Genomic DNA, 23,327 nt, shown 5'->3' with positions numbered 1-23,327 from the left:
GTGGGCAGAATTTTCTGTTGAAGGACCCCGAAGGTGTGAAGCGCCTGTGAATTGGCCAAGCCTGGCACAGGGCCTTAATTACCGTCTCTGCCTGGGCCTGACTCTGGAGAGACTTGGTTTAGCTGTTGAGACATGTTCATGTGTTCCAGAGATTGCTGAGTGCAGATACTTTTCTGCCTAGACTCTTTTCTCTCCCGTTTGATGGAAGCAGCTCTGTGTGATAGATTCAGCTTCTTTCCTTGCCCAGCTGTGTCAGAGGTTGAAAGGAGCCAGGGCTGCCTCTTGTTTCTGCTTCGAGCATCACTCTGCGTGTGGGTGGTGGGCTGTAGCTCTGTCCTGCTGTGCCTAGACCAGGGAGCATCCCCTTACACAGGAGTCCAGCATCTATTTGCAGGGCAGCCTGGCTCCTACCTCTCGGGGAGCTACAGATAGAGCATCAGCAGAGGTCACTCTGAAAACTGAAGAAATTCTGGACCTGGAGCAAACTGCTGTTCAGAGAAGGAGCTCTGAAGTCCTGGCTGACTTATTACCACAACAGAACCTCTTTGATGGGAGTGCTGATAAGCCCTGGTAATGGAGATGGCCATAGGGAACCCCTGGGGCCCTCACTCTGGCAGCATGGGAGACATGGCTGTCTTCCATGATTCATCAGCCAAGCTGCTGGTTCCTTGGGGGCAGGCTTGGTCCTGGCTATTTACTCTGGATGCTAGACAGATGAAGGGAATGCTAGTCATAGGTATGATTTTCACCAGAGGCTGCATTTTCTTTTACAGAGAAAGTCCACTCGTGTGACCAGGAGAGGCAGAGTGCCCTGGAAGAGGCACGGCAGAATCCCCGTGAGGGCATTGTGATCCCCGAGTGTGCCCCTGGTGGGCTCTATAAGCCAGTGCAATGCCACCAGTCCACAGGCTACTGCTGGTGCGTCCTAGTGGACACAGGGCGCCCATTGCCTGGGACCTCCACACGGTAAGTCTACGTGGAGCTTTTCCTATACCTCAGGCTGTGTCCTGGGAAACGGGACCAGCCCCTGGTTATGCCGCCTTTATTTTCACTGCTGTGCTTTTGTGAGACTGAAGTCTCCATTCATAAGAAGATGGTTTTGATAGAAAGATCTGGGGACCTGGATTCTGGTCACAGATCTATCCCTTTCTGGCTGTGGACCTTGAAAAACTACTAAACCTCTCTCAACCCAAGTTTCCTGATGAAAATGCTATTTTTCCCACCTAAGTCATGAGGTTCTATAGCTCAAAAAAGTCCAGTGTGCATATTGGAGATGGCATTGTTATCATGCTTGAGTGGTTGAAATGACATGCCTGAATACGTCTCAATGAGAACATGTATGCCAGATTGTCTTGTAGCTGCTGAGTAGCAGAGGAAATGTTTTGTCATCCACCCTGAGGATTCTAGGCTTAGTGACAGACCATCGCTGGATTTCAGGTGCCAGCCCCTCCCAACCTCACATCTCTCTCTCTCTCTCTTCCCAGCTATGTGACGCCCAATTGTGAGAGTGATGCCAGAGCCAAGAGTGCAGAGGTGGACGATCCCTTCAAGGACAGGGAGCTACCAGGTGGGAGATGCTGCCCTGCCAGTGCTGGACAGGTGCCGCATAGGAATACAGAGCCGGGAGCCATGGACTCTGCACCCTAGTCTGCGGATTTGTCCCTAATTAGTCCCATGCCCTTGAACACATTTCTTCTCTCCCTTGCTCTTGCCTTTTTATCTTTAAAATGTGGCCATGGAGTTAGAACTCTGTCCTTGGAATTCCACAGTTATTATTCATCCCACTGGAACAGGGACAATGCTTCTAGGGCTGTGAAGAGATCAGGGAGGGGCTGACCTGAGGGGTCTGGGCAGTGTCTGCCCCCTGCCCTATGGAGTGCTTATATGATGATCCTTGGTGACACAGGATATCTACTGGGGGGGCAGGGGAGGTTTCATGAAACACAATGACAGCGGCCCAGAGCTTGAAAAAGGTTGCTGGACTGGATTTTCCCTTATTTATAGTGAATTCTGGGTCACAAGAAGAATTCTAAATATAAGGTGCTTGAACTGTAGACTCTTCCCTGTAAATAAAAATTCCTCTTCTTGGGCCGGGTGTGGTGGCACACGCCTTTAATCCCAGCACTTGGGAAGCAGAGGCAGGCGGATCTTTGTGAGTTCAAGGCCAGCCTGGTCTACATAGTGAGTTCCAGGACAGCTGGGGCTACAGGGAGACCCTGTCTCAAAAAGACACACACACAAAAAATTCCTCTTCTCATTGAACTATTCCAGCAAACCTCCAAATACAGGTAAGCCTTCTCACAGGTGTGCCTGTCCCAGATCTACCCCCACATAGAGGAGCCTTGCTGGGGAAATACCCCCACCCCACTGTATAGATGGGAGCCCTGTGAATTCGTGCTCAACAGGTCTTCATTCGGCACAAAATTGGGTCTGTACTGGTGAGAGCAGGTGCCATCTTCCCATGACCCTTTGGGATTCCAAAGTGAAAGCAGGGAGTTTTGAAAGCCTGCGCTTTCCATGCAAGGCTAATAGAAATCACTATGTCATCCAAGTGGAGGCAGGGAGGCCAGGACACCTTCTAGCCACTTCCACAATAGATGGGAAATGGAATTCTCCCATGTGCCAAGCACAGGGTATAATAGAATGCTCAAGGGCGTGAGGCCCACAGAGTAGAAGAGACAGGCCGTAGGCAGATAAAGGAAGGCATGCACATACAAAGTGAGGTCAGGTTCCCTGAAGAGAAGAGCGAGATGCTTGTTGTGGGAGTGACAGGAAGAACCCAGTTGAGTCCATGTACTCTGAGAAGTCATCTTTAACTCAAGAACTGGAGGTTTGAAGAGAATGAGCTAGCTGTTGCATAGAGGGGCCACTATAGCTGTGGTAGTGCTCACTTGGTGCTGGTGAGCATGAGTTCATAGGACTCTCACCAGTGGTGTGTGGGGGGGTTCCCCAACAACGAGCTTCTGTGGAACAAGCACACCTGTGAGAAGACTGACCTGTGCTTGGGAGTTGGCTGGAATAGTAGAGTGAGGAGAAGAGGTGCATGTGGGCATTTACATGGGAGAGTCCATAGTCATCATCTCAGCCGGATGAACAGGGAAGTGAGATGAGGTTTTTGGATAGGTCTACTTGTCAGGTTGGATCCCTGGAAATTCTTCCCTCCCCTTGAGCTTCCTCAACACCTGGTTCTTATCCCCTGTCTTAGTTTGCTTCTCTATTTCTGTGATAAACCACTGACCAAAACCAACGTGGGGAGAAAAGGGTTTATTTCACCTTACAGCTTGTAGTCTTTCATGGAGGGAAGCCAGGACAGGAGCTCAGGGCAGGAACCTGCAGACAGGAGCAGAAGCAGAAAACATGGAGGATCACTGGTCACTGACCTGCTCCTCTGCCCTGTGCCTCAGCCTGCTTTCTTATACAGCCCAGAACCACCTGCCTAGGCATAGCATCACCCACAGTGGGCTGGGCCCTCCCACATCACTGAACAATCAAGAACATGCCTCACAGATATGCCCAGAGGCCAGTTCGATAAAGGAAATTCCCCAACTCAGGTTCCATCTTCCCAGGTGTGTCATGTTGACAACTGAAGCCAACCACAACAGACCCCCAGAGCAGCATTTGTCATATTCCATAGTGCCTGTACCCTGGCCCAGCTTACTTCAGACTCCATGAGGAAAAGAACACTGTTTGTTTTCTCTCCAGTATTTAATATAGTACCTGAATTGGTACTCAGCAGAAATTTGTGGAATGGGGGAAAACTGAAAGCATTATTAGCCTTTTGGTCTGATGTTCCTCTGTGAATTATGAGTGGAGGAGTAATGGAGGCTTATGAAATGGTCTAAGCAGTGAACACATCTCCAAAGTGAATTTGGCACTGGATAGGGACCTTGAAGTTTGGGGATGGATGTTAGTTGAGAAAGCTGTTTGCTTAATGACTTACCTGGGTTCAGCTTTCTAATGTCCTTTTGTTTTTTAGGCTGTCCGGAAGGGAAGAAGATGGAATTTATCACCAGCCTACTGGATGCCCTCACCACAGACATGGTTCAGGCCATTAACTCAGCAGTGCCCACTGGAGGTGGGAGGTGAGAGTGTGAGCAGGATTCAGGCTGAGTAGAGAGGGTATAGCCTTGGACTCTTTAGATGCTAAGGGAAGCTTCAAGAGAGGGCAAGGGCTAGAAGTCTGTTCTTTTCCTGAAAGTGTCTGCCTAGTCCAGTTTTACCAAAAATTTCCCTGCTTCTCAACCTCCTTAGTTTTGATCTGCTTTTCTCTAGCTCTTGGCTACCTGGTTTTCAGGGCTGTCTGAAAATTTATAGATCTTTCCTCAAAAGGGGAATTTTAAGAGTGAAAGTCTTGTTTACAGTACTAGGGATTGAACCCATGGCTTTGCATATGCTAACTAAGCAAGCTTTCTACCATTCAGCTACAGCCCCTGGAGTGAAAAATCTTCAGAGGCAGGAAGGGTGAGAGCAGCTGCAGACTGGAGCCCAGGAGGGCAGGGAGGACCCCAAAGCACTTACCTTCCTTAAGAAGGCATGTGTCAAATGCCTCTTTGGCCTCATGAGAATCCCAAAGAGTTGTAGACAGTGGAATCTAATAATCCCATAACCAAAGCCAACTTGGTTCAGGAGTTAATACAGTAGCTGGAGTAGTCCCAAGGCTAAAATGTGTATGTTCCCTAGTAGTCAGACTCTTTGGAGTCCACTGATTTGGGCCCATCGGGTCAGTGGTTGTAGTATCCATCCATACATCCATGCATCTGTAGCATCCATCCTCTGAGCACATTTTGAATATATCCAACATGTCAGATTCCAGGAATATGAGGCATGCCCCTGTCCTCAAACAAGGAAGCTTAGTGGGGATCCTAGACCACAGACAGATACTTAAAAACTATATGGTAAATTCTAAGTCATAGGTAGACCAGCAGAGGTTGACTAGTGCAATGTGGACTTATGGAGGCTCCCTTGAAAATGATAACTGAACTGAGTTTTGAAGGATAGGATCTGGCCAGTAAAAGGAGGAAGAAAGCCATTCCAGGAAGGAGGAAAGGTTATAGGACGTTGAGACTCCAGGGAAATGAACGTCTGTAGTTCAGTATGGTGGGGTGGGGGAAGTAGTCATAGAAAGAATAGGAGGAGCAGAGGAAAAGGAGGAGAGAGTGATAATGAAGAGGTAGAAGAGGCAGAACTAGGTCCCAAGGGCCTCTGAGAAATGCTAAAGGGCCTATAAGACTTCCGGTTATAAAACCAGAGAGAAGGCAAAGCAGGGGCCAGCGAGGGTCAGGAAGGGAGGGGAGGAGTATTCAGACTCCTTAAAGCAGCAGAAGAGGTACCAGGGCATGTCAAAGATGGACAACCTGCCTCTGAGTTTCACCAAGGAGGGGAGCTCGTTCCCTAGCATCTTCCTGGAAGCAGAGCTATTGCCACTAAGGCAAAGAATGACACTAAGCAGATAGGCTTGGGCCTCTAGTCCCTGTAGAAGGGGTAAGCATGGCCACAGCCACTGGCAGGGCCATAGGATATGCATTTAGGATGGAGTCTAGGACTATGAGCACAGCTGTAATGGTTCTGCATTCTGAGGTGGACAAAGACCAATTGAAAGCCCAATTTTATGTTGTATCCAAGTTATAGCACACAAAGCCAAAATGTGGTAGTCATGTAAATGCCACTGATGGATGAGTTGGCAAAGGAATGTGGTGTATGCATATAGCGGACTAGTTTTTCAGTCTTAAGAAGGAAATTCTGTTACTTGAGGACATTATGCTCAGTGAAATAAGCTAGAAGGACGAATAACTATGATTCCACTTCTACAAGGTATTGAAAATAGCTAAACCTGAGGAATCAGAGTGTAGAATGGTACATGTTCTGTGGGGCTATGAGGAGAGGGAAATGGGGGTTTATGGTATTGATTTATTCATCTTTGAGACAATGTCTTGCTTTGTAGCCCTGAATAGCTTTGAATTGCTATCTCTGCCTTCTGCCACTACATCTTGTGAAATAGGGGTATTTTAATCAATAGGCATCAAATTAGTCAAGTGAGGTGGATAAGTTGTAGGGCTCTGCCATAGCTCATTGTCCCAACAGTGAACAGTCCCACATGGTGCTCTTATAATCCTGTCCTGAGGACTAATCTTATGGTCAGTATTCTTATGTAACCAAATAAAAATTTAAAAAGGAAAGAACAGGATACGGAGGCTATAGCTCTTTGAAAATGCTTGTCTGGGTGTCTACTCTTAGTATCCCAGAGTCCTGAGAGCTCACAGGCTGGTTTCTGGCCATGGTTCAGTTTCTTTGCACCTGGGGGAGTTCAGGCCAGAGCTCCCTCCAGAGGAGCACAGTACAAAATATGAAAAGATGGAGACAGAGTTTGACAGACTGTGGATGAAAGCTGCTTCCAGGCCTCCCACAGTAGTCAGCCGCTCAGTGTCTGAGATAGAGGGATGCTGGGAAGAGGGGAAGGGTACATGTTGCAAAGCTGCATTCATAGCACATGCCTGTGTGTGATAATGGCCCAGAATATGTAAAACACCTGCTGTTTGATGCAAGACCAGGCATGGCACACAGTATCCCCCCTTATTCTTTGGTTTCCATAATTTCAGTTCCAAAAACATTAATTGGGAAATTCCAGAAATAAACAATTTATAAGTTTGGAGTAACTTTTATTACAGTATTTTGTCATAATGATTTTATTATTAGTTATTGCTGCTAATTTCTGCTTCTTCTTAATTTATGTGTTCCTCATTTATAAATTAAACTTTTTTGTAGGTATATTTATTAAGAAAAAAATCACAGTGTAGTTTGAGTTCTATTATTATCAGCAGTTTCAAGCATCGAGGATCTTGGAATATATAATAGGAGGACTATTGTATTTATGTTGTTTAGAAACAGGAGAGAAGGGGGCTGGAGAGATGGTTCAGCAGTTAAAGAAAACTGGTTGTTCTTGCAGAAGACCCAGGTTTGAATCCCAGCACTCACATGGCAGCTAATAACTGTCCATAACTCCAGTTCTAGAGGATCTGACAGCCTCTTCTGTCCTCTGCAGGCATTGCTTGACATGAGTGCACTTATCTACATGCAGGCAATACATGCATGAACATAAAAAAATATAAAATAATAAATTAAATATTTTTTAAAAAGAAAGAAACAGGAGAGAAAAGATAAAGGAAGAAGCATGGGCCTAGAAAGCCCAAGTTTGAATGGTCCCACCCACCAGGGATCCTGGCTGCAAATTCTCCCACAGTCCTGTAGAGACAAGACTTCAAGCCCCACTCCACTGGCTTCCACAGGAGTCATAGCTCTGAAGACTGTGTGGTCTTTGCTATAGGAAGGAGCTCACAGACAGGCCCTGTTACCAGGGGAAGTTAGGACTGGTGCCCCCATGCCACAGGCCAAAGGGTTTCTTTTTTAAAGACAATAAAACTAGAGAATTTGGGGCTGGAGAGATGGCTCAGTGGTTAAGAGTACTGACTGCTCTTGCAGAAGACCTGGGTTCAATTTCTAGAACCCACATGGTGGCTAACAACCGTCTGTAACCCCAGTTCCAGGGGAATCCGTTGCTCTATTCTGACCTCCATGGGCATTGCATGATAGGGGTGCACTTACATACATGCAGGAAATATACACATACACATAGTATGAAAATAAATAAAATATTTTTTTAAAAACTAAGAAATTTATAATGTTTTAATACCAATGTGTTCTTAGAGAATGGGCTTTAATTAAAAAAAAAAAAACCACCTCTTTTTGGTGTAATTTAGGGTTGGGAGAAGTTTTTAAAAATACTTCCCAAAACATGTTTTACATTTTACACTCATATTAGCTTTACCATGCTTGATTTTGGTAAGAATGAAAGATTTGGACTACTTTGGGTACTTGTGTTACCCAAGAGCTGGACTTTTAATCAACAGAAAGATAGAGCAAGAAATAATTTGTGAATCAGGCAAGGGAGTAGAGTGGAGGCAAGAGGGACAGAGGGAAGCAGTTGTCCAGGGAGATAACTGGCTGGGACTACCAGCTTTCCTGGGCTTGAAGCTCTCCTGGTCTTCCCATCACATCAGACAGAAACCCTGTCTCACACCTGAATGGCCCTCAGGACAGTCCTGCTGGCCTCTGGTAGTGTTCATGTATCTCTTCCCTCTCACCATCATGTTCCAGGCCCTGGACCGCCTCTCTTCCTCCAGCAGGGCACAGCAGCTGTGCTGGGACCTCACATCAGCTGCCCCTTTAGTCTCGGATGCCATCCCCTTCTCATGATTGTCGCCCTGTGAATACGTTGCCGATTACCTTCTCAGAAGCCACCTAGTCTGAAGGAACTGCTTACTAATTCTCAGCCACAGCACCCCACTTTAAACTCCTGACTCAGTGTTTGTCACTATTGGACATTTCCTTGACCCATTTATGTTTCACTTCATCTAGTGAGAACTTAGGTTCTCTTCCCTGCTGTATTTCCAGAAGTTAGAGCCTGTTGCAGATTCAACAGCATGTGCCAGTGAACACATAGCTGGAAGGGTGGTAGATATGGTTGACAGAGGCATGGATCTGAGGGACCAGTGACTATTGCAAGACTGAGTATAAGGCTGGTTGTAGCTGTGAGGTTCACCGTGATGCTTTTGTAACCAGGCCACTATAGCACCCTGCCTGGGTCTTGGGGTTTGGGGTGCTGTGTAGATAGACCATGGTCAATTACTCCTCTTCTGTAATGGAGGAGCAAGGGCATAAGGCAGCTGGAAATTGGGTAGCACATCTGGAACAGGCCTGATGAAGAGAATTAGGAAATCTGGACTTCCTGGGTTTTGACCTTGACTTTGGAATTCAGGCAGAGCTGGGGATGCAGGCATGAGGTTAAAGAAGCTCTATCTAATCTCTACCTCACAGGGTTTGGCAATTAAAACTGGACCTCAGTGGAGGCCAGTGGGAGACAGTCCCACTTGGAGATAGTGGGGAGACAGGAGAGAGATGCGTAAGCAGTGCAGAAAAAAGGTCATCCCCTCTCCCAACCTACTCCCTCTCTCAGACATGGTCATACCTGCTTTGCATTGACTCACTTCTCAGCCTTCCCCTGGTATAAGCTCCATGCTGGTTTCTGGGGACACCTGAAGAAAAGGGCAAAGTCTCTGGCATGGCAGAGGGGTATATTCCCATAGGACTGCACTAAAATGCCAGGGTGATCATAGAGACAGGTAAGAACTTCTAGGACTCAGAACAGGGAGGGCATGTGAGGGCTGACATAGGAGGTGACACTCGAGCCACATCTTCACTTACACATAGGGAAAGGCCCCACCTAGATGAACCAGAAGCAAGGGAATCTCAGCAGAGGGACACATGGGCAATGAGAGATGAACAAGGTAGAGTACATGGGAGAAGTGGTATAGATCCTGGGAGGGTGGTATGGACAGTCAAGAGGTGAGGCTGCAGAACCAGGCAGAGCCCAGGTAGTACTGGGCTGGCTGAGTCATACCAGGGGCATCAGGGACCATGGTAGTCAAGGGCAGTTTTGAGTGGCCATCCTGATGGCACTCCACAAGCAGGATCGGGAGAGGGAGAGTTGAAAGGGGACAGGGCGGCGGTTGTCAGCAAGAGGGTGCTGAGAGGATGACTGGGCAGAGATGGGTAACTTACTGAAGCATTCCCCTTGAAATCGATAACTTTAGAAGACTGGGCACATGTAGGGAGAGAAAAGGAGGCGCCAGCTTTCCTTCTGGCCTCCTAGCCTGATTCAGTGGTGAAAAGCAGTGCTGCCTAAATCTAAAAATAAACAAAGTAGAATGGATTGTCTATGGAAACATCTGTGGCTGGTGCATGGCGGGGGCACCCTCAAACGTCATAGGATGACAGCCGTCCTCACTGAATGCTTGCTGGATGATTGAGTTATACCCCCTAGTTCCCCCCTACCAGAGTTCCAGGAGACAGCAGTTCCCTTTGGGTCAGTCATCCACCATATACCTTAGACCCTATCAGTCTAGAGGGAAGACATCAAGCATCTAATTGGCAGTCTCTAGGGCAGGGGAAACCCTCTCCTTGCTCCAACCACTCTAGGGAGAACCAGCCTTATCTGTGTGAGCCTCCTGGCTGTTCACATGCTCCCTGAGAGACTGCCCATGGAGTGGCCTCATCCTCTCTGCTCAGTTCAGTTGGTTGTCTGTTGATAGCTTTTCAAGGAAGAGGCTGGAATGTGGCTGACTTGGCATTTCCCAGCCCCACCCACACAGCTGGTGGGGCCTGGACCAAGCTCCAGATGGGGCTCAATCAGTCTGCTTGACTTGGCTCAGGTCTCCGGGCTGGCCCTCCTTACCTTCTCTAAAACTGCTTAGGACAGCAGAACTGGGCCCCAGATCTTGGCCAAAGCAGGTTGTGGTAAATGGACTGGCTCTCCAGCTATGCGTTGCAGCCAAGACCTGGCAGGGCCAAGGCCACAGAATCAAAACTGAAAGTGCTGTAGAAGGGTGGCTTTTGACACCCCTAAAATTGGGAGAAGGCTGAGAGAGTCTGTTCAGGGAAGGACCTGGCTCTAGTGGGTTTCCTCATCCCTGAAGGTGGGAGTCACTAAAACAGCCCAAAGGCAGAGGCAGGACAGATGCCAGTGTTGTACTAAACCACTGTCTTCCTGAATCTAGAATCGGGTGTCATTTGAGTGCATCTTTTCCACACTATATCTAAAGAAAACCAGGCATTTTACCTATCCTCGTAACTGTTTTAGAAGTCAAACTTTACCAGTGGAGGGTTTATAATAGGCACCAGTGAATGAAGTTGATTTTAAGGAGCCATTGCATCCTGCGGTTTAGGGTTCTATCTCCTGTCCAATGAGCAACTCTGAACCAAGCAGTCCTGCCTCAGTGGGGGTGTTTTTGCACAAATGAGAGAGCAAGACTGAGTATTTGCCAATGTCAGCCTAAAACTCTAGTGCCAGCTGCAGATGTTTCAGAAGGATACCTCCAGAGGACAGGTGAGATGGCTCAGCGAATGAAGGTGCTTGCTGCCAAGCCTAATGATGAGAGTTGCATCCCTGGAACCCACATGATGAAAGGAGAGAATTGAATCCCTCAGGTTATCCTCTGACCTCCACATGCATGCTGTGGCATGCACACCCACACACATATATCCATGCATATAAATAAATAAATGAATGTTTTTTTTTAAAAAAAGGGGATGTTTCCAGGAAGTTGCAAAGGCTGGAAGGACCAGTGGGGTATGACTCTGAGGTAAGGTATACTGGTGGTGAGTCTGTGATAGGAGGGTCTCTGGCACAGATGGCTTGAGAAGCTACTGGAATACCTTGGCAAAGCTTAGTTAACAGAGGTTCCTGGTGTCTTCTCAGTGCTATTTTGGCTATCCCTGGACTGCTCATAGATCAGAAGGGTAAAGGTGCTTGGAATTTGACCTGGTATTAGGTTCCTAAATATGGCCCTGGCATTACCCAGCATCCCAAGTAGAACTGGGCCCTGTTACTTAAGGGGACTTCTGGAGGTCAAAGGAATTCAAAAGCAGAGCCTCATGATAACTGGGACAGAGGCAGAGCCTTGGCCTCCACAGGCAGGCTGTAGGTCAGGGGCTTGGAGGCAGCCTCAGAGGGCCTTTCCTGAGAAAGGTGCTCTGGATGTCTCAGCCCAGCACCCTGCTATGGGCCGGCAGGAAGCAGAGTGGTATGTAGACTAGCAGTGGGAAGTAGGGTCTGCTCTGTACTGGGAGGTACTAGCGGGAGATGGGAGAACAGGAAAAGGGAGCCACGGAGGGAAACCACAGGGGCTGGTGATGGTCACTCTCTAGCCAGCTCTTAGAAGTTGCAAGCCAGGAAGAACTGCTTGCTGCAAAATAGCCTGAAGGAAGGTGGAGAGAGCTCTGACCATGGACTTGCTGAAAACAGACAGGCAGACAGAACAGAGCTCCAGAAACACGTGTTAGAGGGAGAGAGCCTTCCCTGGCGGGGCCTCTGGGTGGGATGACTTCATCCTTTCCCGTCTCAGTGACTGAGGCTTTATTATTCCAGCCTCTAGGTAGACGTTACGCTATGCCGAGCCTAAAGGTTAAAGGAAGAGCTGCCTTTGCCTTGGGGCTCTCATGGTTCCTTGGCAGAAGTGAGGGGGAAGGCCCCTGCTACTTCTCCTGAGAGAGCCTTTGGCAGGAGCTGCTGTGGAAGCACCTATTCAGGCCTCCTATCTCCTCCAGAGCCAGAGTCCTCCCTAATGCTCCCCTTCCTGCACCCAGAGCATCCTTACTGAGTTTTCTGCCTGCCTACCCAGTGTGTACTGCAGGTAAATAAATAAAGAGTAACAATGCCCAAATATGGGCAGGGACACTGAGTGTCACACCTGGTTTCTGTGGCAGACTAAGCAGATTCTCAGGGAGTCTGAGGCTGGTGGCAGCCTTGCATGGCTCCTTCATGCCTTCCTCCTAGGTCCTCTCTGGGTAGAAACTGTCAGGATGAGATCCTACTGATGTGTTTGCCAGTTTTTCTTCCTTGGAATCCATATGGGATGCCCAGGGGGCTTACCCAGGATTGAAGTCTGTCTCATTAAGAATGGAATGAACAGCTAGCAGTGGCTGGCTTTTTAAAAAAATATAATGAAACTTATTTTTGCTTGAACTTTAGGTCACTTGGGAGGAGGTGTGAGGTGGGAAAGGTGTTTGCTGGTTTGCTTCAGGGCAGGCATCAGAACTGGTTCACTCCCCTCTCGAAAGCTTAGCAACCCCAAGAGAGTAGTATCAGCAAGTGCCTTGACATTTTATTTTAAAAAGCCAGGTCTGGCTTCAGAATGTACTAGCAGGCGCTGCTCGCCTGGTCTGTGGTCCCTGTGTGATAGTGAGCACCTCCAGTGCAAGCTATGTCCTAGTCTGCATACCAGTCATTTGAATATTTGGGACCTCAACCCCAACTTATGTTCCCCTCCCCAAGGGCAAGTTACCTAGGCATTTGAACATGGGTCCTAGACCACATTCACTGTTAAGCCCCAGTAACAGAACCAGGAGACTTGTCTGTCTCTTTTTTTTTGGTCAGAAACTCCAGCCAGCCCCTCTGGACTAGACCCATCATTGGCTTTAAAATTGTAAATGTTAGTATCATTCTACTTCTTTGAGAAAAATGATATACAAATAAATAAATAAATAATCAAATAGATGGTCAGGTCATTGCATGTAGTCATATGCCATATGCCTAGACATTGACTTCGTTACTTTGTGGTCATCAGAGATACATGGACTGTGCTAAACATGGTCATTACTGTGTATCTGGACACCAAGACATGTTCCTGGTCTTTCTAGTGTTTCTCAGAAGAATTAGCCAGGGGTTCTGGTTAACATGTGATCTTCTGGGCCCACCTTGGACCTCCTGACTGGAAACTTGAGGTTGTAGAGACTCACCCCAGTAGATCTGGGATTTGCTTGCTTTAGAATCAACATTTGGGTCTAGGAAGATGGCACCACAGTCAAAGCACTTGCCACACAGCAGAAAGCATGAGGACTGCAGTTTGGATCTCCAGAACCCATGTAAAATGCTGGGTGGGCTTAGCTTCCAGTTGGGCATCTTCTCAGGACCTGGCCTGCCACTGGGTATGTAGTGGATACTTGGCCTATGTGTAAATCTTGTGCTCAGCAGGTAGAAACAAGGAACACCCTCGTTTAGCTGACTGAATGGAGGAGCTGGGAATTCAGTGGGGAGACTCTGCTTCAATGAATAAGGTGGAGAGAGATTGGGAAAGACCCGACTTCAACCTCAGGCTTCCACAGGCATACATAGACATGTACATATTCAGACATGCACATACATGTGCCCATACATATGCAAACATGAATTGAATATACACATGTGGGCATCATACATACACATGAAAAAGAAAAAGAAAGAATCCATATTTGTGCCACATGGGTTGACTGACTTCTCTCAATTCTGGGTGTAGTTGGTACTCAGCAATGATGAGCCATGGGAACACCACACATCACATCTGTCACCGTCTTCACATTTTGACCCTGCTTTCCGAGACAGTGAACAGCTTGAAGTGAGAGTTATGCCTCCAGTTGGGCACCTTCTCAGGACTTGGCCTGCCCCTGGGTGTGTAGTGAATACTGGTTCCCAGTCACAGGCATAAGAGAGCATCTTGTCTGATAGTGAGCTCTGAGTTAAGAGAAGGGCAATTTAGATCCCAGCTGTGGCTTACTCATGTGGACTAAATCCACCTGTCTCTATGAGAACTTCCTGGCTATAGCAGAGGGTGAGGCATGAAATGATGGTCACTTACTTGGAGACTCAGAAGAAAAGAGTTATTGCTACTTGACTCCTGCTAACCAAGCATGAAGACTGTCTTGGTTCATGGTTCTGGAAGTCCTAGAGCATGGCAGCGTCTTTGGCTTCTAGGAGGGCCTCTGACAGCTGCAACCAGCTCACAATGGAAAGTAGAAGCAGAAACACGCAGAGGGGGCGGGGAGGAAGGTATGTGCTTCCTGACAACCTGCTCTGGAGAGAACTAATCCATTCCCACAAGAGCTGATCCAGTCTCTCGAGAAGGCAATGAATCCCCCTTAAAGATTCTGCTTCTACCTCCCAACACAGATATATTGTCAACCAACTTCAATATGAATTTTGGCAGAGAAAAAGCATAGCAAGTACCAAGGCATTTGGCCATTTGGCAGAGAATTGCAGTGGTGCTGATGGCTCCTGCAAGATCTTGAGTGGTGTTCTGTGGGGTGGGGGTGTCTGTCCGTGACCCAGGTTCTCAGAGCCAGACCCCAGCCACACCCTGGAGGAACGAGTGGTGCACTGGTATTTCAGCCAGCTCGACAGCAACAGCAGCAGTGACATTAACAAGCGTGAGATGAAGCCTTTCAAGCGTTACGTGAAGAAGAAAGCCAAGCCCAAGAAATGCGCTCGGCGTTTCACTGACTACTGCGACCTGAACAAGGACAAGGTCATTTCACTGCTGGAGCTGAAGGGCTGCCTGGGTGTCAGCAAAGAAGGTGAGTGCTATCCCCGAGCTCCTGGTCTCTTAATACCTGCCCCACCCAGGCACAGGAGCCAAGGCTGTCCTAAGAAACGTCATCCTAAGGCATTCAGATACTTAACAATTATTTACTCGGTGTATGCTGTCAGTCAAGCTAGCTGTCTGCTACAGTGAGAGCTGATTGACTGATAAGGTTCCTATTCTTTTTAAATCTTTTAAAAAATATTTTATTTATTATTTTTATTTTATGTGCATGTGTGTATTGCCCGTGTGCAGGTAAGTGCACCCGTGCTGTACAATGCCCGCGTAGGACAGAAGAGGCTGTCAGATCCCCTGGAACTGGAGTTACAGACAGTTGTTAGCTACCATGTGGGTGCTGGGATTCAAACCAAGGTCCTCTGCAAGAACAACCAGTGTTCTTAACCACTGAGCCATCTCTCCAGCCCCAAGGTTCCTATTCTTTACACAGTCTACTGAGAAGACATAAATAAGTGTTCACGTATTGTTAACACTGCTGTGAGAGTCTATTAGTTAGGGGAGGCCAGGCTGTAGTAAGTAATAAATGGACTCACATGTCATGGCTCAACAGAACCATATCTTTTATCTTGTTAATGGAATAGGGCAACATGATTCTAGGTTATGGTGTGTGTGTGTGTGTGTGTGTGTGTGTGTGTGTGTTTTGTAGGAAAAAGAATAGGAACCAGGCTGCGAGTGACTCTGCCATCTTCATTGGCTGGTTCTAAGATACTGTGGGGTCAGCTTTATTCCTGACCACTAGATAGATTGTGAGATAATTTTATGGAACAGTTTTAGAAGGAACCCACACATTATTCCTCATATTTGTCTGCCTGGAGCTTAGTCATTGGACCATAGGAACAGTAGGGAGGGGTGACGAGAGGCAAGGTAAGGTTAGAGGGCCCTTGAATTCAGATGGAAGGCTTTATAAAGGTAGTGGGGAGCTGCTGGAATAGGAAGATCATATTGGAAAGAGACTTTCCAGTGTTAACGTTAGACCCCAGGTCTATCCAGGAACACTGGGCGCTGAGTGGAGATGGAATTGCAGAGGCCTGACTCTGTCTCAGTCCATCTCCCTCCTGTGCTGGGAATTCCGTTCTGTGCAGCACCCAGAAGCCAAGGGAAGGTACAGGGTGTTGACTTGGTCCACTGAGCTCATGAAGCCTTCCTAGCCTCCCTCTGGAGTCTTGCCAGGCACCACATGTCTGCCAATTCCAGCTGATGCACAGGACCTATAGGAAGCATCCAGGGGAAGCTGTGAAGTGGGATGGAAGATTTAAGGAGCACTGGTCATCTGGATTCTCCTTCAACCCACATTTAGCCGGGTGTAGACTCTAGTTTCAAGTCATCTTCAGTTTTGCCCACAGAGACTCCCAAGGTGCTTCTTTGCTTTTCAGCCCAACTTACCTTCCTGATCTTCCCATTCCAGAGGTGGCACTAGGGAGGCCAGGGAGATTTGGGGCCATTGTTGACTTCTGAACACTGCCCGGTTGAAAGTGTGGCTGAATCACCTGTGTCTATACATGTCTCTGAATGTGTTTGTAATGTGCATATTTCTTTTGGTGTGTCTCTGTAAGCATGCCTGAGTACACACCTGCCTGTGAGCATCTCTTTCTATGTGGGTATAAATGTGTGCATGTCTATAACTGTCTTGAAGCATCATGTGTGCGTGTGTGTGTGTGTGTGTGTGTGTGTGTGTGTATGTGTGTGTGATTGGGTGGGGGAGAACAGAGCATTGGTATATGAGGAAGAGGGGCAGGTAGCATTAACCAGTAGGGTAGAGTGGGCAAAGCAGATGGAAAGCCCAGAGGGAGCACAGCAGGATCCCTCTTTCCAATCCCTTTCTGCACAGAGCATGGCACACACTGTTCCTGGAGTTTGGAGCCCAAAGGCTTCTATTATTTTGCACTTAAGAGTCTGGACTAAGCTGGGTGTGGTGGCAAATGCTTTGATCCCAGCACTTGGGAGGCAGAGGCAGGCAGATCTCTGTGAAGTTCAAGGCCAGCCTGGTCTACAGAGTGAGTTCCAGGACAGCTGGGGCTACGGAGACCCTGTATCAAAAGACCGAAAAAAAAAAAAAAAAAAAGAGAGAGAGAGAGTTTGGACTAGAGGGAAGCACTTTCCCAGTTCTTGACTCAGATGCCCAGCTGCTGGGCCCTCCAGGAAAAAGACTCCAGAGTGAAGACAGCGTCTCTTGGGAGCAGGCCAGCCTTGTTGCCTGAGGAAGCCAAGAAAATGGCCAATGGGGGGCCTAGGGGCAGTGGGAAATGATGCAGTCTTGGGGCTCAGTGAGCAGGTGTAGAAGCTTCTGGGAGCTGTGTTGCCAGCCTCATGAAGGGGAAGGCAAGGTTCCCAGGCATATGATGCGTATATGAAAACAGAGGACTATAGAGGGTCTTGGGGTCCAAACATAGGGTTGTAGGCAAGGGCAGAGGCCTTGACATCAGATAGACCTGACTCCTAACCCCAGCTCTGCCAATTTTAGCTCTGTCATCTTTGGCAAGTTACTTAATCTTGCGGGACCTCAGTTTCCTTCTCTGCAAAATGGAGGTGGTAGTCTCTACCTTGTAGATTTCATGTGAGAATTTAACAAGATAATACATGTGAAGGGTGGAGCATAGTGCTGGCGCATAGTGAATGCACAGAGGAAATTGTCAGTAGCAGAGGACTCTACCCAGGGGCCTGAGACACCGTTGGCAGCCTCCTTCTGTCTCTGCTCTGGGTGGCGCAAAGCTTAGGTGCCCATGCACAGGTCATCTGGTGTTATGTGGTGCCCTCTGGTGGCTTGAGAGGGGCTTGCATGCTAGGTGGGGCCCCAGGTGGGTGGGTGGGGAGAGGCTGTAGAATTTGAGGATGAGTGTAGTTTTGAATTAGAGGGATCAAAATACTGGGAACCACGCATGAACACAGCATCCTTTACCACCTAGGTCTCTTACTGGAGATCCGAATTCTCTGCCTTGCATGATGAGGCCTGATGTTCAGAGGACTGGGCCTTTTCTTTACTGGTCTTTTCCGACTCAAAAGGTACATTCGTTAGAATTATTGTCACCATCCTGTAAGGCAAGCATATGAGGGCTAACGATTCAGTGTTTCAGAAGTGCCAGCTTTCCCTCAGGCCCATCCTTTTCCTCAGCCCTGGTAGTCCAGAGCCTAGGTCTAGAGGGACAGCTGGGTCTGAACTTGCTTTCTCTCATGAATGCTGTGCCATCCTGTATAGGTTGCTAAGCATTGCCAAACCTGTTTTAACATCATAAAATGGGGATAATTTTCACTCCTATTATATAAAATTGCTCTGAGATGCAGGGATGTACTCCTGGCTCTCTCTCTCTCTTTTTTTTTTTTTTCTGGATCTCACCTGGGATGAGGGGTCAGGACTGCTGCAGGCCCTTTTCTGTAAGTAGATCTTTATGTTCATCACTGAGAGGAACAGCTGCCAGCTGCTGTGTGGATCAGAGGCAGCATCAGGCAGCCAGGCTCTACCCCTTCCCACCTGCCTGCCTTGGGCCCATCCCTCTTACCATTCTTGGTTTGTGTTCCTCATCTGCAAACTACCAGCATCTATCATGTGTTCACCCCATTTAATGTTCTGTCCTTCTTGGGTCTTAAAAAATATCGGTGAGTGCTTAACTGTGGGGTCATATGATCCACATGTGAGCTTGGACTCAGTAGTCCCAAATCTGCAAATCTTTCTCCTTCATGAATTTAGCCAATCATTAGGGTGAGCCTGTAAGGGAAGCAGGGTGGCAGCAGCACAGGTGTCCTAATTCCATCCTCCGGTCCTACCAGAGGAGTCCAGAGCTATGTTCAGAGACACAAGGAGCAGGCCCAGCTCTTAGTATGTTCCCCCCAGCTTTCTGCTCCTCCTTTAGGAGACTGGGCCCTGCACGAGCAGCCATGGCCAACCTGCAAAACTGCTCAGCTCCCTGTGCACAGGAGTGTCAGCAGAATGAGTCTTGGACTTTGTGCAAGTCACTCTGAGCCTTTGCCTCCAGATTGTCATTGACATTATTATCAAGTGAAAGATTCCCTCCTACCTCTGACATTATAGGACTTAGAAAATCAAAACCAAGAAGGTTATAGTAATGTTCAATGAAGTCCTTCTTAGGAAGTAGCTGAGAGAAGTCCAAAGAGGCATCCCAAGTGAGGTGTGGTGGTGCATATGTATAACACCAACAGTCAGAAGATGGAGGCAGGAGGATGATGAGTTTAAGGCTAGGAGCTTCAGTTACTTATGTGAGTTCAAGGTCAGCCTGAACTACATAGAAAACTCTGTGTCAACAATAGCAACCAACCGAAGAGGTACCCCAGCCTGACCTATAGAGAAGAGACTCTTTAAAGGTTTTGGGCAATGGGTTTACCCAGGCAGACCATGACAACAGGCAGCCACAGACCAGGGAGCACAGCCACACCACTTCTGGCTCTCTCCCAAGCTTATCCTTTCTGAAGACAGAGGGGACAGGGACTCAGATAATAGAAACAGCTCTGGCAGCTCTGTGGTCAAGGCCTCTCCCCATGTTATATGTTCCTGTTTGTTGCAGGTGGTAGCCTTGGCAGCTTCCCCCAGGGAAAACGAGCAGGCACAAACCCATTCAGTAAGTTGCCTTCTTTCTGGGCTCCCCGTTTCCTCTCTGGACCCCTGCTGAAGCTGTGGTGGCACAGTGGATAAAGCGATTGGCCAGATCACTTAAGGCTCCATGTTCAGTGTCTGCTGAGGACAGAAGAGGAGGATGGGGTCAGTGCCAAGAGTCATCCCCACCTGACATAAACATGTCATTTCCTCCCCAGCTTCAGGCTGGGGCAGTAGCTGTGCAGAATGCTCCCTCACCATGTGCTTATTAGGTAAAGCCAAGGTGTCTTCAGTGCAAACTGACTACAGATGCTATGAGCTGCCCAGAACAGCAAAGGACAGGCTGGTAAAACATGTATGTTAGAAGGTCTAAGCAACCTATGGCCCATCCAGCGCAGATCTGTGGAATGGCTGGTGTCGTTCTGTTGACTGCCTCTGTGTAGAGATTTGCTTATGTCGCTGCATGCTCATATACCCAACTCTAACTTCTCGCTCACACAGCTTTTCTTTTTGCACTATCCTTTCCCCTCCCAGTAGGACGCCTTGTTTAAAGAGCAGAAATACTCAGAGGGCCAGTGGAGAGTCCAAGAAGACAGGATGGACCATCAGACACCCAACCTTCAGCGCTGCCTGTGGCCCAGCCACAGCCCATGTAACATAAGTGGTGCCCACCATGTTTGCACTTTTAATAACTCTTATTTGTGGGTTTTGTTTCTGTTTTCATTTGTAAACACCAATATCTAATACCACAGTGGGGAAAAGGAAAAGGAGTAAGGACTGTTTATTCTCTCTTATTGTAAGTTTTTGGATCTGCTACTGACAACTTTTAGGTTATTGGGGGGGTGGTGTTGGGATTGAGAGGAAAGAGATTTATATACTGTATATAAATATATATGTAAATTGTATAGTTCTTTTGTACAGGTGTTGGCATTGCTCTTTGTTCATTTCCCCTCCTCTCCCTACTCCGGACTCATGAGCCCAGTTTCTAGAACCTAGGACTGTACCCTTACCTTACCTGAATTTCACTGGAGACTCATTCTGTATGTGTGGATGATTGTGCTGTGGATGCCATCAGCTCCTTTCTGGTGGGAGAACAGCACTTCCCCAGGCCACCAGCTGTCACAGTCCAGCCCTTGGCCTTCTCAAGGGATGTTTGGAGTCAGGGATAGTTGGGAATTGGGCCTAGAGAGGAGGCAAACCTAGCTCATGTGATGTCCAGTGTAAGTTCTAATTCTCCAGTAACCCGTATGTTCTTGCTATCCAGATCCCTGGGGGAGTTAGGATAGGTAGGGTGAACAAATGATCATTAAAGGAGTTAGACCAGTTTAAACATTTCCTTCCATGTTTAGCACCTACTCCATGGAGAGTGTGAGAGGGGAGACACAGAGCATGAAAAGAAAAAGACGCATAGCTGGACAAAGTTCAGTAGGTGCTTGGCATCTGAGCAAGTCAGGGACAAGGACAGAAGGCTTGCCCAGATTAGGATAGCACCAGCCCTTCTGCAAACCCACAAGTGAGGCCCCCCAAGCACAGCTCTCCCAGTGCTGGAGTCACACTGGGTTTTACCTCTATGTCCTCCCACTCTATTTTACCCTCATCCTCACTATTTGCATAAACCCGGGGGTCAGTCACCTTGTTGGTGATGCCACAGTTTTATTGTTTTTTAACCCAATACTGGGGCTCTTCCTCCTATCTCTTCAACCTTCTCATGGACTTCCAGGCCTAAGGACCAATTCCAGAAGTAAATTTGATGTTGTGTCTTCTACTTTTGCCTCCCCCCGAGGAACAGGAATAACAACTCAGCTGTGGGGAAACCTAGGCCTCCCACTGCAGAGTGTCACTGGGATTACAGAGTGACTGCTCAGCCTTCAGGGCAGATATGCGTCTTCTTATTCCCAGGTGACATGCCCATTCCAGTGGTCTCTAGTGAGAGCAGCAAGTGACACTTAGGAGCTCTTCCCTAGGGCAGCCATGGTGACAGTGAGAGAGGTCAGAGGCCCAGGACTGCTGCCTTTGTTCGATAATTCTTGGTGATCTGTTTTTGTCTTTACCCTATCCCGGTATCCCTGTAAGTACATCTGCCTTGGAAAGCTATATTCTCTTTGGGATCTGAAAAGTATTGGCCCCATCAGTATTGTCCCAGTGTAGGCAGCTCGGCCTCCTTAGGACTTGATTTGATGAAGGCTCAGGCTACAGAAGGTTCCTGCTATTCTGGAGAAAGTCACACAGATTGACCCAGGATGACCAGCATTCCCTTCCTGATATGGTAAGGTGGAAAGGAAGCCCTCTCTTGGAGCCTCAACCAAAACCCACAATATGCTGGAGCTGGATGGACCTCACAGGGGATTCCAGTCCCAAACATGTGCACAGAGAAGGCATGTAGAGTTCAGAATCTGCCCAGCAACTTTCTCACATTTGCTAGTGGGCTGTGCTGTGTGGCTTTCCCTTGGGAGGGAGGGAGGGAGGGAAGGCTGGTGTTTGTAGCTTGTTTTATAAAAAAATAAAAATGAGTAAACCTTGGAAGCTGGTGACTCTTTCTTTTGGTGGCCTTCTCTGAAGGAAAGGCTCATTTCCTTGAAGGCTTCTTGGTTTTCCTTGGCCTGTGTGCTTGAGCTCTGATCCTGTAAAGTCTCAGCTGCTGTTAATGAAGCAGCAGTGGGAAACCCAACAGGGGTTCCCAGGTGGTATGTACTTCCTGTGAGGAGGCCACTGATGCTCTTGGTCCTTGCTTACAGTGTGTGCAGTTTAATTCTTGCTGCTGCCCCGAAGTGCCCTCCTTCTGGGTCCTCCCCTCAAGCCAGCACTGGAAAATAGCTGGCAGAAGTTTGGGAGCAAGACCAGGGACAAACTGATTCTATAGCTTCAGGCTGGAGAGTGTGACTGTGCTGAGCGTTATCTGGACCCTAGGCTGGCATGCAGACCCTCAGGACGGTTTGTGCAGTCCACACCTCAGCCCTACAGAGAGGAGGACTTCAGGGTAGGGATTGGCAACAGGGTCGGGTGCCTGGATTTCCAGTGACTGGGATCATTTCTTTCTGCCCTCTCTCCATGTGTAGCTGTCCCTGGAAATGACCTTTGTGACCACCCACTTAAGAACATTCTCCAGATTCCTTTGTATGTATTCTTGACCTTGTTCTCTGCAGATGCACAGAAGATAATTTCCCTTGAAGATCCCCCATCAACCTTTTCTCCAGTAAGACTTTCCTGGGAAAGGGTCTGAGCCCTCGACTGTGGTCACACAGAGCCCTCATCATCCAGTGTCCCCTAACCAATTCTTCAGTTTTAGAAAAGAGGACAGTGAGGATAGCTAGTTTGCTGCATACTTCTGTACCACATGCTGTGCCTGCTGTGCCTGCTGTGCCACAGGCCCCGTCATGGTTAATTCTCAATGACTTGGGTACCATTGTTTCAGGTCTTGAGTATGGATTCAGGCCCAGGAGGAGTTCAGTAACTTGCGAGTCCTTTCCATCTGGGAAAGGTAAGTGTGAGTCACCCTCAGATTTTCTGACTCCAGGCCCTGAGCTATGTTCCTTCCCCAGTTGTCTTCTTGAAGGGCCAGAGTGGCAGCTTCTCGAGACCTCCTATGCAGCTTGGGCTTGGGCTGCATTAGTGGGGATGTATTTCTACTCAAAGCAGTTAAGGGTCTTACTAAAAGCCATTATTTTGTAGAGGACTGTCACAAGCTTCATGGATTGGGGAGGATGAGAAATGAGGAAGATGAGAATGAGGAAATGAGGAGGATGAGAAATGTGGAAGATACTTCCAGGGCAGGACTTCCCTGGAGGACTCAGGATTGACCTGGCCTCCAGCAGAGGTGTGGG

The 23,327-nt window shown here is 48.0% G+C and overlaps 1 protein-coding gene across 7 annotated transcripts in view; it reads left to right on the top strand.

Moving 5' to 3' along the window:
* The window catches only part of Smoc1 (SPARC related modular calcium binding 1), a 180,456-nt gene extending 159,383 nt beyond the window's left edge, over positions 1-21,073 (top strand). For 2 of the 7 annotated variants that reach the window (XM_017801295.1, XM_008845925.3), the window contains exons 8-13: positions 774-966; positions 1,485-1,567; positions 3,977-4,082; positions 14,696-14,940; positions 19,478-19,531; positions 20,041-21,073. In XM_017801295.1, the coding sequence (XP_017656784.1) occupies positions 774-966; positions 1,485-1,567; positions 3,977-4,082; positions 14,696-14,940; positions 19,478-19,531; positions 20,041-20,057 (698 nt within the window). In that variant the 3' untranslated portion in view covers positions 20,058-21,073. The remainder of the gene's footprint in view (positions 1-773; positions 967-1,484; positions 1,568-3,976; positions 4,083-14,695; positions 14,941-19,477; positions 19,532-20,040) is intronic. The other 5 variants (XM_008845928.3, XM_017801299.2, XM_008845927.3 and 2 more) reach the window with 3 other exon arrangements.
* The last annotated feature ends 2,254 nt before the right edge of the window (positions 21,074-23,327 follow it).

The sequence above is a fragment of the Nannospalax galili genome, unplaced genomic scaffold, assembly GCF_000622305.1.
Source record: "Nannospalax galili isolate Female #2095 unplaced genomic scaffold, S.galili_v1.0 scaffold42, whole genome shotgun sequence".
NCBI lineage: Eukaryota > Metazoa > Chordata > Mammalia > Rodentia > Spalacidae > Nannospalax > Nannospalax galili.
This window is presented reverse-complemented; position numbering and strand designations above follow the sequence as displayed.